The sequence below is a fragment of the Meleagris gallopavo genome, chromosome 1, assembly GCF_905368555.1.
Source record: "Meleagris gallopavo chromosome 1, MGAL_WU_HG_1.1, whole genome shotgun sequence".
NCBI classification, from domain to species: Eukaryota; Metazoa; Chordata; class Aves; order Galliformes; family Phasianidae; genus Meleagris; species Meleagris gallopavo.
This window is the reverse complement of record NC_139404.1, coordinates 176,947,622-176,965,795: the sequence shown is the minus strand read 5'-3', so window position 1 is coordinate 176,965,795 and position 18,174 is coordinate 176,947,622. Positions and strand designations below refer to the sequence as shown.

Here is an 18,174-nt window from a genome sequence, read left to right as displayed (position 1 = left end):
CCTTGGAATAGAGTGAAGGTTGAGGTGCGTTTTCAACAATGTCCAATCACATTTCAGTTGAAACACTTCTTTCTAACTAACTGTTGTGCTGCCGCTTGTATTTCACAGAAATGTGACCGTACTGCTTAAGTGGATAGTGGCAGTTATGACTACAAAAGATAATACCTGTAAATTGTTTTTAAGTTGGAGAAAAGAATTGAATGCTGTTTGCCAAAGAGTGAATTGGATTGTAAAATTAAACAACGAAATTGCGTTTTCAATTTTTCATGTGGAACTTGAGGTATAAGTAAAGCGTAAGAAAATTGCACTTTTCAAGAATTTAAAGTAAATGAAATATATTTGCTAAAATTTTCAAATATTACTTTATTCTGCTCTCATTCTGTAATGAGGAAAATGAAGATGCATAGGTACATTTCTAGTGAAAAAGTATTTGTTCACTGCACTGATTTTGTTTCTCTCTTTGTAGGCTTGCATGCTTGTATTCCAACCAGAGTTCGAAGCAGCATTTGATGAAGAGCAGCTGTCCAGTGAAATTATTATTTTATTAGATTGCTCAAATTCTATGGCAGGTTCAGCTCTATTGCAAGCAAAGCAGATTGCTTTACATGCCTTAAAACAGCTTAATTCCAGACAAAATGTAAATGTAATCAAATTTGGCACAAGTGAGTTTCTTTGTTTCTTTCTTAACTGTAAGTCACCTTTTACTTGCCATGACTTAATTTTACGTGCATCATTATTATCAAACCAACTTAATACACTCAACTGCAGCTTAGAACATGCAGTAGTGTGATGCATTCCTATTCTGATATTCTAGTCATGAAACTTACTTGTGTTTCCAATTGTTGATAAATGCTTAATATTTCAGTGCTTTTAATATCTATCTTTGTTTACAGATTTCTCAGAATTTTCTTCATTTTCAAAGGATGCCTTAAAGGATTTGGCATCACTAACTGAGTTTATTACAGTAAGTAAATCAATTTGGTTGTATTCTGAAGAACACTTCTTTGAAAGGAATGGTTATCATTACAGAAGTTACCCAACTTTTTCTTTTCTTTAGGCTAGCTTCTAAGGATTTTTTTAAATAATGTTATAATTTTTATAATAATTTACCCTAGTAACAAGCACAACCATATTGAAATATTAATTCCACTGTGGTTTAAAGTAATTGCTTAAGTTGTTATTTTGAAGGTAAGTAGGAATCTGTATTAGAAAAGAATACAATGTTTCCCCCTAAAATAATCCTTTGGAATTCATGCTTCTGGTTGCCTGCCCACAGCAGAATAGAGGAAATTATTTACTTCATATAATCACAGAATGGCTGAGGCTGGAAGAATCCTCTGAAAGTCATCTGCTCCAACCCCTGCTTGAGCAGGGACACTTAAATCAGATTGCCCAGGACCATGTCTAGGTGGCTTTTGAAGATCTCCAAGGAGAGAGAGTTTACAGTTTCTTCAGTCTGTTCCAGTACTTTGTTACCTGCACAGTAAAGAAGTGCTTCCTGTTGTTAAGCTTTATCATTTGTAAAAGAAGGCAGCATTTAGATGGGCCAGAGGACTTTTATTGAGAAGAAAAATGCTTTTGTCATCGAAAGATCAGATGTAAACTATTTAGGATGAACAGGTTTGGTTAGATCTATGTTCTAATAGGCCCTTCATCTGTAAATAAAGTTTCTTGATGCTAGCATAATACTTAAGATACTAACATAATGCATGGTAAGGCGCAAATAATTGATGCAAAGTAACACAGAGGGGAAAAAGGTGCTAACTGTACCTGTATGATGTTGGGCTTCCTGCAATACAGAGATACTACAGCCACATTAAATAGCCCTTTTAAACCAGAGCCCACCATTCAGCAGCAGGCAAATACTTAGGTAGCTGTATAAATCTGTGTTGCTCTGGTGTCTTGAATACTATAGACACTTCTGGTCACTTCATCTCAAAGCAAAGAGATAGAGACAGCAAAGATAGCCAGGTATATGGAAGACATGCTGTGTGAGGAAAAGACTTTTCCTGATTTTTTTAGTTTCAGTTGCATCCCTATATAGTCATCTCTTCCAGGATAAACAGAGAGGAAGGAGAGAATAGGAATGGTTATTTGCTGTTTCTCACCTCTGAGGGTCATAGCACACCCAGCAAATGATCCATCAGCAGATTTCAAAGAAAAACTAAAGTGTATAATAAATAGTGGAACTTCTTGTCACGCTTGAGGACAAATTATTCTTCAGTTCAGAAGTGAGATAGGCAGATTAAAAGATAGAGCTGTAAACAGCTTCTGGATGCAGTAATGTGGATAAAAACTCCAGAAATTCCCAAAGCACGGATTACTGAAATTTCTGAGAATATTTTGGGAGAATTTATAATTGTTGTTATGTATTTTGCCTATGAAAAATGTTTATTGCTTAAACCAGAGAATATACAAATGCAATTAACCTCGAGCTCCACCTCTAATTGTAATTATGGAAGAGCAGAAACAAAATAAAAATTAATAATTAATAGTTTATATTTAAATAAGTATATAGTAAGTAACAAATCAATTATGTATTAGGTGTTATTTTAGAAAAGATAAATTAAGTTTAAACTAAAATTTTAATACTTTACTTTTCAGTCTGCTACAGCAACAATGGGAAACACTGATTTATGGAAGAGCTTGCGTTACTTGAGTTTGCTATTTCCTTCTCAAGGACATCGTAACATTCTTCTTATATCCGATGGACACATTCAGAATGAGAGTGTGACCTTCCAGCTTGTGAAAGACAATGTCCACCATACGAGGTTATTCACATGTGGTGTTGGGTAAGTCCCGCAATTTGATTTTCTTTTAAATCGCTGGTATTTGATTTGAAGTGAGAGATTAGTAAACTGGGAAGTGTCAGATGCTTGGGTGTGCCATCTTAAAGATCTATATATATTTAGATGAAATGCAGAAATGTCTGCATACACTTAATAACCAAAAAGAAAAATATGTAAAGTAAAATACCTACAGTAAAGTTAATTCTATGTTCAGATAGCCTTACCTATTCATATCTTTCTTCGTTATAACAACTTTACTTTTTAAAAGTAAAATCAGAAAATATGAGAGTTAATACTTTAAAACATTGTGTTTCATGTTGTGGTATAGTATGATTTTGGTGGTGGAATTTCAATTTAACATTAATAGTTGTACAATTTCATTATTTCATTTTCATTTCTTTTGTAAAGACAGCGTAAGCATTAGGTTCCCAAACCTGTGGTACATTTCACTGCTGGAATGCAAGCTACTTCAAATGATGTGAAAATGTGAAAATGAACCTCCTCCACTCCAAACCAGCCTCTGTCTTTCAGAGCAAATCAGGAAGTGACTGTGTCAACTTTTTTTGCTAAACATCCAAATTCACACTTCCTCCTCTCAAATGGAGGCAGGAGAAAGGAGACATGATTTCTCTATTACATGTGCGCTCCCAATCCAGAGGAGGGGAGCAAGAGCAACTGCTATCATGTGACTTAGCTCAGATCTTTCATAATGGTGGGAATATTAGAGAGAATAAAGCTTGGGAACATTTGGTATAAACTATTTGCGTTATAAAGACCTCTTAGCAATTACAAGAACAAGTAAAATTTCACTGAAATTCATTGTAATGTACTTCAATTGTTCAGTAATTGGGAAAAAAAAAAAAGCAATTAGAAAAAAAAAAGGCAAGATACATACACATCTGAAATGACTTTGGAAAAAAAGGCTTACAGCTGGGTATTGCACATTGCCAGGTGTAAGTGGGAAGGAGTCAGATAGTATTAGCTTCTTACTATTCCTCGGGAGGGAATATATCAAAATAGAGACCAGTGGTAGGGTCCTGTTCTTCTAGAACATCTTTTACCTTCTGCATGGCTCACAGCCATGAGCTGTCTCACAGCACTGCACAAGCACACCCTTCAGCCCATGGGCCAAGCATCCCAGTACGCTTCCAGTGTAATCACACATTTTAACTATAGCAGAATTTGCATCAAATCACAATAAAGAGCAGATGGTGCGTGTCTCCTTATATGCTAACACCCTTTTTAACATACTTACAGTCATATTGTGTTCATTTTCAGCATATTTACCTTCATATTCTTGTTATGACAGAATTTGGCCTGGGGATGGATTGTCTCAGTGCTGATAGGCTAAGGAGACATGGCTTTTAATAGTTCCTCAAGACCTGTAACACAAATATCATAGTGCTAATGTGCAGCAGTCTGCTTTCAGGAGGTGGGATCTGTGCTTAATGTGTTACATTGTTAAAGAACGAATTGGGAAAGAGTTGTGAAAGAGAAGCTGGCTCTATGGTTTGTACTTCTGTGTAGACAGAGTTGTTTAGAAGGTGACAATAGTCACCATTATCACGGTTTTGTCTGTGACAATTCTCTTCAAGTGAATGACAAATAATCATAGAATCATAGAATAATTTGTGGTGGAAAGGATCTCAAGGACTATGCAGTTCCAACCCCCTGCCATGGGCAGGGACAGCTTCCACTAGATGTTGTGTTCCTGCTATAAAACATAACTGTACTATTTGTTCAATTCAATTTTTTCTCAAGGAGATTTGGTGACAGTTCAGTAGGTTTCTCTAAAACAGTGCTATGGTGCTGTCAACTACTGAATCTACCTGTCTGACAAAGAATCAAGATGTAATATTCTGTTTCTCACTCACAGTAATTTTAATCTGTTTAATTGTTCTCCTGTAATACTCCCTAGAGCTCTCTTTGTCTATAACTTCATGGTAGTCAGAGCTGGGGAGCAGAGCTGATAAGTGTTATCGTATCAATTATGTTTTCCAGAAAGTAAGATTCCCTAATTGATTCTGGATTTAGCTGTAACATGATAGTGCCCATACTAAATAGTTCTGCTGAGACTGAGATTAATTAGATGAATCAATTAATTAATGTCATTTTTATGATCCTTATTAGTGTTGGACATTAGTTAATTTCTTTTCACATCCTTGCATTAGGACATGGAGATACTCATATGCCATGTAATTTCCTCAAATATTATTGGGAAATCTGTAATTCAGCAGCACCTTCATTGGCTCAGTTGCTGTCAGTTGGTCCATATCCTGAAAAAAGTATGGAATTAAAAGTATTTAAATTCAAAAACTTTGCAGTACTAATTAAAACCAAGATATTTTAAATGGTATGAGAAGTAGAAAAGAGATTGTATGACTTAATGATTTGACTCAATAATTACATGAAGATTTGTTTTTCTCTTTAGTTCTGCAGCAAATCGACACATGCTGAGATCTTTGTCCCAGTATGGTGCTGGAGCATTTGAATACTTTGACTCAAAATCAAAGTATAACTGGGAGGCAAAGGTACACTTACAAATGTTGAATATATTCCATTGTCTGATATATCATTATCTGATACTGAATATTTTCAGTATCTCAGAATGGGAATTACTGCTTCTTCATTTCATGGGTTAGTGGGGCTTACTATAATAAGAAAAAAGGAGAGGCAGTTGATAGAGTATGGAGGGAGAAATGCTTGTCTATCAAGCCTTCTTTTATTTTAAATATAAACGCATAAATATTTAGAAAGGGAAGTATTTGGTTTGAGTGTGACAAAGATTTCAGGTGCATGCCTTGTTTCTCAGCAGGAACATGTGCTACAGCAGAGTACTGATAAGTTCTTTGATAAGGGAAGGAATTTGTCACTGTACTTCCCCACTTTCCTATTCATACTGGTCACTGAATGTGTAAAAGAAAACAAGAAAGTCATGAGTTCATTTTCCTAATGTCTTTGAGAGAAATCTGTACTTTTTCTGAGTAAGTGCAATAACCCCAACTTGGAAAAAAGACTATGAAATTTCAAACTTTGTAAGTAATTCTCATTGCATGAAAAATATAGTTTCACTTCTGTCATAGCTCACAGTCTATCTGCAGCATTGTCCTTGCTGTAATGTTGAGGGCTGTAGCAACTGCAGCATGGCTAGTATCTGGCATGTTTTTGGCAGGGGAAAGGACTGAAAATGTAAGTTTATCCTTTTGCTAGTCTGGCTGCCATTTGAATGATACATGCAAAATTATCCAAAGCAGACCATGGAGATGTGCAGAACTGTTCACACATTTCAGAGTTCCCACTCTGGAGGTGCTGGGTGTAGCAGAGCACATTCTCTAACTTTTTTGCCAACCTTAAGAAACTTCAGTCTCATATCTCACTTAAAAGCCAGTGCAGTAATGGCTGAGTGATTATCCTCACTACCTCCAAGCATTAGACTCTTTTTTACCAATATGTGGTAACAATTTTACAAGTACATGCCCTTAGTTGTACCAAATATAAAAATTAAAAGAAAAAGAAAAGGAAAAAGGAAATATGTTATTTTTGTATCGAGAGGTTATATTTTCTCTTAAAAGCCTAGAAGAAAACAGAGCTAATTTGTTTTCAATCTTTACACAGATACAGAGCCAAGTGTCTAGAATATTTTCTCCAGGATGCAGTTCTGTTTCTATTAAATGGCAACAGTTTGATATAAATGCACCAAAGCCAATGCAGGCTCCTGCTCAAATACAGTCTTTGTTTACCAATGAGAGGCTTCTCGTCTATGGATTTGTCCCTCACTGTACTCAGGTAAAGACTGGGATACATACTACTGGATGGAAATTCACAACTGAAAAGATTGCAAGATGTACTGTGTTATATTATGTCATGCTTTATCCAGCACGCTTTTAGCTTCTTCACTGCTAAATATAATTCAATATTTAAATTATTAGTCTTCCTAGTAAAATGCAGAGAGGAAAAGGATACCTTATTTAATGTTCAAGTCACTGTACTTTGATAAATACAGGATTCCTTTCTTTGCAACTGTCCCCTTGTTGTAAGGGGAAATGTTTTTAAACACAGCCATGCAGAGAGATACAGATTTGAGTTACATTCAGTAATCAGGATAACATTCACGCGTTCTGGTAGCACAGCGTAACACAGAGAAGGAAACTTGTTTGTTTTTTTTCATTATAGGCCACCTTAAGGGCGATAATAAATGACCAAGAACTACAAACTGTGGTGTCAACTACTGAATTACAGAAGACAACGGGAACAGTGAGTTTGTCCAAATTGTCTGTACATACAGCAGTGAGCGAAGCTGCTTTAAGCAACAACATGCTGCACTGTGCTTCTTTGAGTGAACTGAAACTTCTGTTTTCAGTAACTCTTTTTTATTTTTGCTTCTGATGTTTTAGCATAGACCAGCAGTCTTCAGGCTTTTAAAGGGAAACTGTTTTACATACAAGTGTCAGGTTTCTAACTCAAGACTTCAACTTCTCAAAACAGAAGGTGCTGCTTCTTATTCTGATAATTCATTTGGGCTCTAGTTTTATCCTTGCATTGGCAGGTCTTCAGGTGATTTCTGCATGCTGCATCACTCTCTTTCGAGTTGTAATTTTTTTCCATGTGGACAATCTGCTTACTAGTTTTTAATCTTTTAAAATGTCAAAACATTAAAGTGTTACTAACCTTTCAGTTGCTTCAGTAACAATGAAGTAACTTAAGAGAATTTATATAGAGAAAAGTACAGCACCAATCTTGAGAAGGCAAACAAGATAAAAGAACCATTTATTAATCTAATGGGTGTCTACGCTTTAAAAACCAACAGAATAGTCAGGCTTCAGTATTGATTCTGATAAGGCTATCATCCTTTCCTTACTGAAGAGCTGATTTGTTTTCAAATTGAAAAGATTTTGCTCCCTATTTAGTGTAGTCCACTTTGAAAACTAATATTGTGGGTTGCAGTATTAGAACAGTTAGTTTCCCAGGACATGCTCTAATACAGACAAGTGAAACTGGCAAGAAGAAGCAATGTGTTTGCTTAACACGAAGGATTTTTGTTTTTGTTTTTTTTTAAATCTGTAGTACAAATTCCAGATGTAGTTTAAAAAATACAGCTTTGAAAGATGTCAGGTGATGTGACAAAATGTTGAAAAACAGGACCAAATTAGAAACCATTATTTCTAATAATTCTTGATGTTTTAGATGAACCCTGAGCATTCCTACCTGTTTCTTTTGCAAGTTCACCTAAGATCAGAAGTAACTACTTGCTTATGAGATTAAGAAGTGGCTCCCTTCAGCATCTATTGTATTCTTCTGAAAATCTCAGTAGGAATGTTGAGCAATTAAAACTGGAATACAACAGTACTTTGCCATGTCACCTCCATGGTGCTCTTTCTCTTTGTTACCTTTAATATACCAAGCCAAAAAAAAACATTTTTTTTTCCTATGAAAGCGTGGTTCCATTTCAAAAAGTAGTATCTGATTAATAGAGTTCAGTATTTCCCTTTTCTGTATACAAACCCTCAGGTCAAAACTGACTTGATTGTGGTAGACCTAATGATTCTTTAAAAGTTAAACTCAATATACTTTTCCCTCGAATTCTGTCCTGTTTTATGCACAGGACTCATTTACCTCCAGCTATCTAGATATTCCTGTTTAAGTCTGAAGTGATTGTCCAGGTTCCATTTGCAGTTACTGAAGAGATTTTTTTTTCTTCCAGAAAGGGAATTCTCCCTACTTGTTTTAGGTGGCTGTTTCAAAATGAGATTAATTACCTGAATTTTCTTCATTCATTTATTTGCTTTTTCTCATCCTTGACTGGTGAGAATATATGCAAAAAGTGAAGACCTGATTATCTTTTAGCTTGGTAACATTAAGTGAAATAAAAATACACCTTAAGTGCAAGTTATGGTTGCTTGTTAAATGCAGAATTACCTTGCCCCTAGAAAACTGGATTCTGTGTACATTTGGAAGCTATCTGCCTGATGGGGGATTTCTTAAATAAAAGGAAGAATTTAAAATATATATATATATACATACATATATATATATAATAATAATAATAATAATTATTATTATTATCACCTTTGTTTTCTTTCTAGGTGCTACACAAACTCACAGCAAGAGCTTTCATTAGGGACTATGAAGATGGTATTCTTCATGAGAATGAAACAGAACATGAGGTTTGATAATCTAAAAGCAGAAAATGTGTATTTAAAATGTCAAAAAGCAAACATTTCAATCGAATAGAGATTTTTTTGCCATGTTCAACATGACTTTTAGGTTGCAGTTCCAGTGTCACTTTACAGTGACACCGTACAGTGACACCATACAGTAATACATTTTCCCACTAAATGAGATTTTGAAGAATTTTGAGACAGTCTTGTGTTCTTCCCATTATAAGAATATCTTCTCTGAGCATAATGTGTATACATTTTTCCTAACCTATGCTTGTCATGGCAAGCTGTTGGTGGTTCTTCTTTCCCTGTGGCATATAACATTTTTGTTTCCCGTAGTTCATACTAGTACAGGGAAAGTTCTTATCTTTTGTATAGGATTGGGTGGAAGACAGTGACACTTCTCTTTCCAGTTCTGGGCTCCCCAGTTCAAGAAAGACAGAGAACTACTGGAGAGAGTTCAGTGGAGGGCCACAAAGATGATGAGGGGCCTGACGTACCTCCCTTAGGAGGAAAGGCTGAGAGACTGGGACTGTTCAGCCTGGAGAAGATAAAACTGAGAGGGGATCTTATCAACACCTATAAACATCTCATGGGTAGGAGCCAAGTGGATGGGGCCAGGCTCTTTTCAGTGGTGCCCAGCGACACGATAAAAAGCAGTGGGCACAAACTGGAAGACAGGAAGTTCCACCTGAACATTAGAAAAAACATCTTTACTTTGAGAGTGACAGAGCACTGGAACAGGCTGCCTAGAATGGTTGTCTCACTAGAGAAAATACATGCCCCTGTCCAAAGGTAAGAGTGGAGAAAGTTAGAAAGCACAGAGCATTAGGCAGGCCAGTATATTCACGAGCTCTTCCTTTTACATATCCCTATTTTGAGTACATTCATGTGTTTCTATATTCAGTTCTTACATCAGTTGATTTTATCTGATTATGTTTTTTCTACTCCTTCATTTAATTGTTAACAATCTAGATGAAGAAGCAGATCTTGAAGAACATGATTATACATCTCAGTTTGGAGAACTCGATTATAACCCAGTTTACAAGCTTCATTGCAGTTGAGAAGAGGGTATGTTTTCTATTAAATGTCTTGTTCCCTCTATCTGTCAGAAGACTCTAAATTATTTAACCTTACACATATCAAAACCAATCTTCATTTAGCTGAACAATGTTTACTAGTTTAGAAATAGAGACAAAGCTATGATTTTTGAAAATATTTTTATTTCTTCTGCAATACAGTGAGTTATTTTTGTTATCTTTCTCATATATTGCTTGTCTTCAGTTTACAACAAAACTTTGTCAGTCAGCGTGTTCCTGTTGGGGATTGTCACAAGGATTTGTAGTTTGTGCTAGAGCTGTGGAAGCCAAATTGTTCAAAGAGCAAGACCATATGAAGTGCACTTATTAATCCTTCTTCATGCATAAGCCACAGAGCAACTTTTTTTCATCAAGTCACAATACTAAACTGTAGCAAACTGGCCACCTTGGTCATGAATTACTGAAGAAATGGGTTTTGTATGGCAGAAGTCATTCGAGGAGAGTCTGTGTTGGGTGGTAATCACGGAAGGAAACCAAAACTTGATTGTATTAGGAATTATTATTAGTATCAGTATTCCTATAGTATTAGGAATTCCTTTACTGGGAATACATTGTTCCTCAATATAGTCAAAAGTCAGAAGTTAGATTTACTGCTTATTGGCATACACTGAGTATTTTTAATGTTCTACTGTATCTGCTTGTTCTGTTTTAAATATGTTTTGAATGCACAAATAAAAAACTCACTCTCTCTGCTATGGCAGATTTTTTTGGTCTAACAGCTATCATAACTAAGAAGTAAATAAAGACTGAAGAGAATTCTCAAGTTTATAACTGTGATGAATTTTATTTTAGGATACTAATGAAATTTGTTCTGCTAATGTTCCAAACATCCTGGAAATTATAGCTCAAGAAGATGTTGATTTTTTACCTTATATGAACTGGGAACAAAAGCCAGTGGGATCCAGCGTCTCATTTTCAGGAGAACCTTACGGGATGCCTCCATTTGATGTATGTTCCTGTTACTAACATCTCTGGTATATTACCCAGTTGTGATGCTGTATTGTATGTGATAATATGCAGTTATTGTTTATGACATTTCTTCAATTTTTGAATTATCTAGAAAGAAATTAATTCCACACTGGAGGCTTCTGTCTTTTTTTCCTCCTGCTAGCAGATGGTTGGATAGAGGTGCATGGGGAGAGTGGGTCCATCAAGGAAGATCAAGGTTTTGATGAGATGAGAAAAACTAGTGAAATAGGATGTTTGCTAGTTATGGTAGCTCTTGTCTTTGAAAACTAGCCAGCAGGTGTCATTCTATCAGTTCTTAAAGTCTTAACAGGTAAAAGCTTTACATCTCCACATTTCTTAGGGGAATCATTTAAATCATTATTTGTCTGTTAAGTTATCTTGTACGTGACCATGGTGTGCATTTAAAACAACTGAGAAACATCACCTTAACCTGTAGACTGTAATGTAAGTATTGAGATTGTGGATTATTTAGAATTGTGTCTGTGTGTTTGTACTGTAACTTAGCTCAAAAGAAGGTAACTTATCAATGGGTATAAATACATGAAGCAAAGGTGCAAAGAGGAGGGAGCCAGGCTCTTCTGAGTGATGCCTAGTGCCAGGACTAGAAGCAATAGCAATGCATCATGTGAGCTTCCCAGCTTGAGACAGCACAAGCAGAATTCGCATTTCAGTTTGTATAAATCCATCTTCTGTGAATGTAAAATAATATGGTGTGGTAGAACTTCCTTGGATCCAAACTATCATTATAGTCATTGTTTTTATCTTAATAATGCACGACGCTTCTCCATTCGTATTTTATCAGGCAAACTTCACCTTAGTAAAGTAGAATAAGGTAGGAATTTTAGTTTGATATACTACTTTCATCTTAAATGTAAGAATGAGGATATAACGGTATGCACAACATAAGAAGAAATACTGCATTCATTAAGAAAAAAATATCTTACTAATTCTGGTATTATTTTATTTTTATATTTATATTTATATTTATATATATTTCCATTTATAATTTTACTAACCAGGGAGATCTGCAAGATTCTGAAGCTTGGTCAGATTGTTTCACAGCTGAGAGATGTGAAGCTGAAGGCTTCCAATTTCGACTTGGAGAACTTTCTGTTAATCAAGAAAGCACCTCACAAGAAGTCACACCACAGGATTATGGATTTCATGATGGTGACATCACAACGATGAAATGTTCAAGAATAATGTCATCTTTACCATGTAAATCTTCTGTGAATGCTTTATTATTTGGCTCTGGACTAGAAGCAGGAGGAGAAGCTTATATAACTCAAACAAATTCACTTCCAACACCTGCACTTCCAGATCCAGGTGCCCATCTGAGACTTTGTGAACCTCCCATTTATTGTTCTCCTCGAAGTCTCTTTGGAGGAATGAAATATGATAATTCTTCTGTTGATCACATTCCAAATATAATTGTGTTCAATTCATGTACAAGCACATACTCTTCTCATAAGACTAATGCTGAAAAACAAGTTACTCACAATTCTCCTGCTCCCCAACATAGTAAAAAAAAAAAATTAAAGCCAAAGTGTAGGAAGAAAATGGTAACAGGTCTGCACGATGCTACAGCTTCTGAACAAGAATTTCCTGAGAGTGCTAAATTTTTGGTAAGTCTTCTATCAGGAGTCTTCTATATATATGCTATGAGCATTATGTTGAAATCCAAGCTGCATTCACTTAATGAAAACTGCCATAAAAATGCTTTTGTTTCAAGGTTCATTGCTGTACAGCAGAACAACAACATGGTAAGGGTGGTAATGAAACTTCTTTCAAGAAACCTGAACCGCATTATTTTTGTTTGTTTTTCCATTGCTGTTGTTTGTGAAATATGTGAAATATGTTATAGTCTGAATTCTGTCACTTGTTCCTTACTGCTCTAATAGGTAACTTTTAAATGGAAAAAAATGCCTCATTAACTGTAGAATTGCAAATACTTTCCTAAGTGGAAAAGAATGAACTTAAAATCTTCAAATTTCAACTTGAGAAAAAGAAGTTTGTTTTAAAAAGAAGTTTCTTTTAAAACTTTTTAATGCAATTACTTTTTACCGTGATGTAGTAGCTGCATGGGTAATGGTGGTAGAATAAGATTGTGATTCTGAGTGAAAATTGTCCTCTTCAGGTACAACCAAGGTGTTTCATAACAACAGAGAAAGAAAGAAGCCAACAGAAACTTGAGTTTACTCCTGTAATCTGGGAAGAAATTTTTGATCTCCAAAATCAGGTACAGTACCAACAATCTTTTTGTGCATTACTTAAAGTAAAATACATCTAGAAGAAAAAAGTATTTTTACTTTATATCTGTCCTGAGATAAGCATTTTGTAAATGTATCTGCTTTTTTTCCCTTACAAATTGGTCTTAAGAAGTATATAATGACCTCAAGGTCATGTTACGTTATATTGATGTCACAGGCAACTCATTAATGGGTGCCTAAGAAACTGTAAAACTAGAGCCAAAAGTAGTGATATACCTCTGATTTAGAGCCCCCATCAGTTTGCAGATTGGAGACTTCCTAAAATGTGTATGAAAACTCGTAGGGGAAGACAGGCAGAAGTAGTAGATGCAAATAATGCTCATTAAGCAAAAAAAAACCTTAAAACTAATTGAGGTTTGGAGAATTGGAGAGAGTGTGGTGGGAACTTCTGCAGGATAGTCAAACCAGCTGAATGGCTGGTGAATTTAAAGCAAGCAGAATTGAACGAATGCTGTCCAAGAATCCTGCAAGTAGGAGTCAAAGCAGGTAACGTTTCACCTCGTTGAGTATGCCTCTTGCAGTGGGACAAGTCCCTGTTCCACCTTAACCATCACCAGTTTGGTGAGCTGACTAAACTAGAGAGTGATGTGATGATCAACAGGTCTGCAGGTGTATTATATGATCCAAGTGAAGAAACCACTGTGGTGTTCCCTCAGTGGAAACTCCTGTCATGTGTCCAAAGGGACTGGCCATTCAGATTGGTGATTTGTTCTACTCCCTTTTGCTCTGATCCAGTATGCCAATTTGTATGCAAAAGTAGGAAAGTATAACTAACTTAAGCATCAAGAAGAAATACACATTTTCCTATATTTTTGATGGGTTATTTTTATCAAATTATTTCTGCACGTTGAACGATTACCATATGTCGCGTGTGGGGATACAACTGGGAACAGACTTGTGATTGACTTAACTCACAAAGTGAGCTTCAAGATTTCTTTTCTTTTTAAGCAGAATTGCACCTGTTGAATTTTAGAAAGAAAAACAGTTCCTCACAGGTTTTTACACTGAATAAGTTTAGTATTCTAACAGAATCTCACTTTTTACATAAATTGGATGTTTAATATTTAAAGATTCATTTAAAATCATGTTTTGTTTTCTAAGTTACCTTAAATGAATCTATAAATTGTTATCAATTTGTCCACAGTTATAGTTATCTGTGACATAATACTGCAAGGGCAGATAAAAGTTTTGAAAGTAAGTAACACTGAAGAATAAGTGGTTGAATATCCTCTCAAAAGCCTGTCTTCCATCTCATCTGAGAGTAGCAAACTGACAGCTAGTTTTAATCAGTTATTTAATTTTTGGCAGGAAAAGGCAGATAAAATAGGATTGGTTTTGTTAATACTTTACTTAACATAAACAGTAATCTAACTTTACAGAGACTTTGCAATCCCTCTAGAGGAGAGAGATCCATTATTGCTTCTTTAGGGTAAGACAAATGCTTATTTTTGAGCACTCTGAAAATAATTTTCTGAAAGAATTTGTTTGAAGTAAATCTGATGCGGCTGTGTTGTCATTGTGCATAGTTCAAAATTAGTTCTGTCTGATTTTTTTCATAGCTTAACTACAGTTTTTCAGATCAAGTAGAAACATTGAGTGGTACATCAAAGATTCTTGAAGTTCAATATTTGAGACGCCTAATAGATCACAGGAAGTTCTGTTTTGGTGAGCTGACTAAACTAGAGGGTGATTTGTGTTTGTGAAAGCTTTAAAAAACATTTTTAAATACTTGTCCTTTGTTTTAGGTTGTTCCTTACAAATATATTTTCAGTCTTCTCAGTCTTTGCTTACCCATATCTTTGTTTATTCCACAGGATGGCTCTTGGAATCTCAGTCCACAGTTGGGAAAAATCTTGAAATTTGATGTTGATTATTTAATTAATCATTTCCTTATTAGAAAAGGCATTCAGTCACTCGGTAAATACTTTTTCTATTATTAAAACAGCAGTGCATTGTATTGCATTTCCTATCCTTCTGTATTATTACTTTGTATGCCTGGTGCAACTTTCAATAAGATATGCTCAGCGTTTATGTGGATCTCTTAGCTATGTTTTCAAAAGCATCTGATTTTAATTACACATATTCATCTCAACTTCTCTTGCAATATAATGTTGTGCTTGCTAAGTATATCTCCTGCAGAAGTACGTGGAGGATGTGAAATAGCTGGAATACCAATACAGATTCTTTTCTTTCAGTTATTATTTCTGCTGTATTAATACCTACTTTAACAAAAAAAAAAAAAAAAAAGGTGGAAGGAAAGTCGGAAAGTCTCCTAGGAGAGAGACTGAGACCACTTCTGTTTTTCACATTTCAAATAACATGAATAATATATAATTTTTCCCTACATGCTGTCTGCAGCTCATTCAGTAGGCATTCTGCCTATACACACTTTGTCTGCTGCTTGATTCTGTCAGTTGGTGCTGTTTGCTGGCAGCAGACCAGAAAACTTGGGGATGAAAAGGCAACTCATTCTCTGTAAATTATGAGAGGGTGCAATATTCCTGATAGTTCTGATTGTATCATGAAACAACTGGGTAGCATCAGAACTTAAAAATGTTCAAAGCAATGTGGAGACACACTTTGCAGAAAGTCTCTTTTCTGCTGACATTTAAATGATTTCCCATTTCTTCTTCCTTAGGCACAAATGGAAAAGAAAAGCTACTGAAGTTGATTGCTACTCTTCTTGTGCTACAGTTCATACGCTGTGCAAAGGAACTGCAAGGGATAGTCTTCAAATCACTGATGAAACTGGATAATTTAACAACTTCAAGGTGTGCTTTTAAAAAATCTTATAATTTAATATTGTAATATAAACCTTAACAGCATACGATTAATCTCATTATAGAGAGTAAATGGCTATGCTACAGACTGTAGCTGCAGAAAAGGGAATGGGAAATGTTGATACTGGTGGCACAGAACTTCTTTTAGGAGGGTGAGTTGGAAGAAAGAATATTTTGCAAAATATAATACAAAAATTGAGAAGTATTTAAAGTAGGAAAAGATTTGTACCTCTTCTCAGAATCACTGAATAATTCATTACCTCTTCAGGTCATCTGTTCCTTAAACTAAGCATCTGTTCCCGAGCTAATTCAGATAAATTGTTCAAAATCCTGCCCAGCTGATTTTTAAGGATGGAGATTCCACCATTTCAACTTTTTCCAGACATCAATCATTTCCAACTTTCCCTTCATGTCACTTTTGGCTCTCGGCCTTCATCCCTTTTTAGCATTTTATTTATGCATTGTTGATCTTCACAGGTGTACACCATAAAATACAATACTTCTGAAGTTGTTAGGGCAGATGATTCATCACAGCACAGCTTCCACGCTTTCCACTTCCCCTGGGGAATACTGATGTTAGCTCATTCTAACAACTCCCACGTACTTCTGTATGTCCCAGTGCTCCACTAGCTTTTGAATATAGGATTGCTGCATCTGGAAATTTCCTTTCATTTTCAGTGAAGCAAATAATTGTCAGGTGGGAAGTTTTTTGTTACAGAGGAAAGGCAAACATCTTAAAAGAAGCCTGAAGGAATAGGCCTTTCAGTGAGTCTGGATTGTCCCAGATATCAGCTGATTGTGGTGCCAAAATGATAAGCTAATGCCCTTAATGCTTTACCAGGGAACTTAAGAAGAGAATAAAGAACCCAGGAAAGCCCTGCAGAGTCTTCCTCCCTCTCTTGAAATTCCCTGACAGAGGGAAAAATGATTGTAAAATTTGGGCTGAACACAAATAAAATCACATTGACTGCTGGATGAAAGCAAGTGGGGTAGACCACAAAAGTGAAAGAATCCTAACATGCAATTGTACAAAGGAGTCAAGTTTGCCATTATGAAATGCATAGTACTTCATTGTGGGGACTGGAATAGTGCAAATGAATGCAAGTTACCATTATGTATAGACATACTTCCCATATGGAAGACTCTGAAAAGATGGGGCAGAGAAAATGATGTCGTTTTCTCTGACAAATGATATTTTATGTAGGCTGTGTTTGCTGTACTATGGACCACTTTCTCTTTCAAATGATTATAAGAAATTATTTCATTGCACATCTTACCATGTCATAGAATTTATTCTAATAAATTTCCATTTCTACACACAGCGGTGTTCACTGGGCTTTTGAGTCCATCAAGAAAGCAACAGAGTGGGTAAAAAGAGTTGAGGGACAATTTGCATCTATTTGCTATCGACTCGAACTTGGGAAAGACTGGGATTCTGCCACCAAGAAGATACTGGGGATCGAGTGCAACTAACAGCAGCTCTACTTCAATCGTTTCATGACTGTGATTGTTTAAGACAATAGCAACGTTAGGTTTTCTTGCTGCTTTACATATTTTGAGTAATTTTCACCTTACGTTATTCTTGAATAATTTTCATAGTCACAGACAAATACTCCTAGTATTGTTATAGTATCTCTGCTGTTTTATTTCTTCCAAAATCTTATCTTCTCTGTAACAGCACTGTCAGGTGTAACGCAGTGTGTTTTGATGGCTACCGCTGTGCTTAGCAAAGCCCTAATAAACACCTTCACAATGCAACCTATCGGTGCCCTCATTTGGATGCCTTTGTACTTCCTGCAGCGCGCCCTGGAGGAGCAGAACGCTGCTTTTCTCCGGCCGTTTCCCTATCGCTCACACGTCCCTTTGCGGCCGCCTTGTCAGGAGGTTTTCTGACAGCAGTTCTCACTTCTGTTCCAACCATGCCACCAGCGCCGGTTTTCAAGTGGGCTGGAAAGCGCGAGTGACAGTGTTCCTTGATACGTGCTTCCAGGACAGCTCTACTAACGCTCTGGCACCGGCAGAAGCGCTTAGCGGAGCAACAAAAGGCTTACCGCTTTTTCTCACACGAAGAGCCCAAAGGCGCAGCCGCCCGCCGCGCGCTGAGGACG

The 18,174-nt window shown here is 36.0% G+C and overlaps 1 protein-coding gene across 3 annotated transcripts in view; it reads left to right on the top strand.

The window, feature by feature from the left end:
- PARP4 (poly(ADP-ribose) polymerase family member 4) overlaps positions 1–17,824 on the top strand; it is a 40,961-nt gene extending 23,137 nt beyond the window's left edge. For all 3 annotated transcript variants that reach the window (XM_019612271.3, XM_085216226.1, XM_085216225.1), the window contains exons 22-35: positions 467–662; positions 894–964; positions 2,605–2,792; positions 5,221–5,320; positions 6,405–6,575; positions 6,963–7,043; positions 8,873–8,953; positions 9,923–10,018; positions 10,840–10,995; positions 12,036–12,641; positions 13,154–13,255; positions 15,101–15,203; positions 15,925–16,057; positions 17,389–17,824. In XM_019612271.3, coding sequence (XP_019467816.2) covers positions 467–662; positions 894–964; positions 2,605–2,792; positions 5,221–5,320; positions 6,405–6,575; positions 6,963–7,043; positions 8,873–8,953; positions 9,923–10,018; positions 10,840–10,995; positions 12,036–12,641; positions 13,154–13,255; positions 15,101–15,203; positions 15,925–16,057; positions 17,389–17,539 — 2,235 coding nt within the window. In that variant the 3' untranslated portion in view covers positions 17,540–17,824. The remainder of the gene's footprint in view (positions 1–466; positions 663–893; positions 965–2,604; positions 2,793–5,220; positions 5,321–6,404; positions 6,576–6,962; positions 7,044–8,872; positions 8,954–9,922; positions 10,019–10,839; positions 10,996–12,035; positions 12,642–13,153; positions 13,256–15,100; positions 15,204–15,924; positions 16,058–17,388) is intronic.
- The last annotated feature ends 350 nt before the right edge of the window (positions 17,825–18,174 follow it).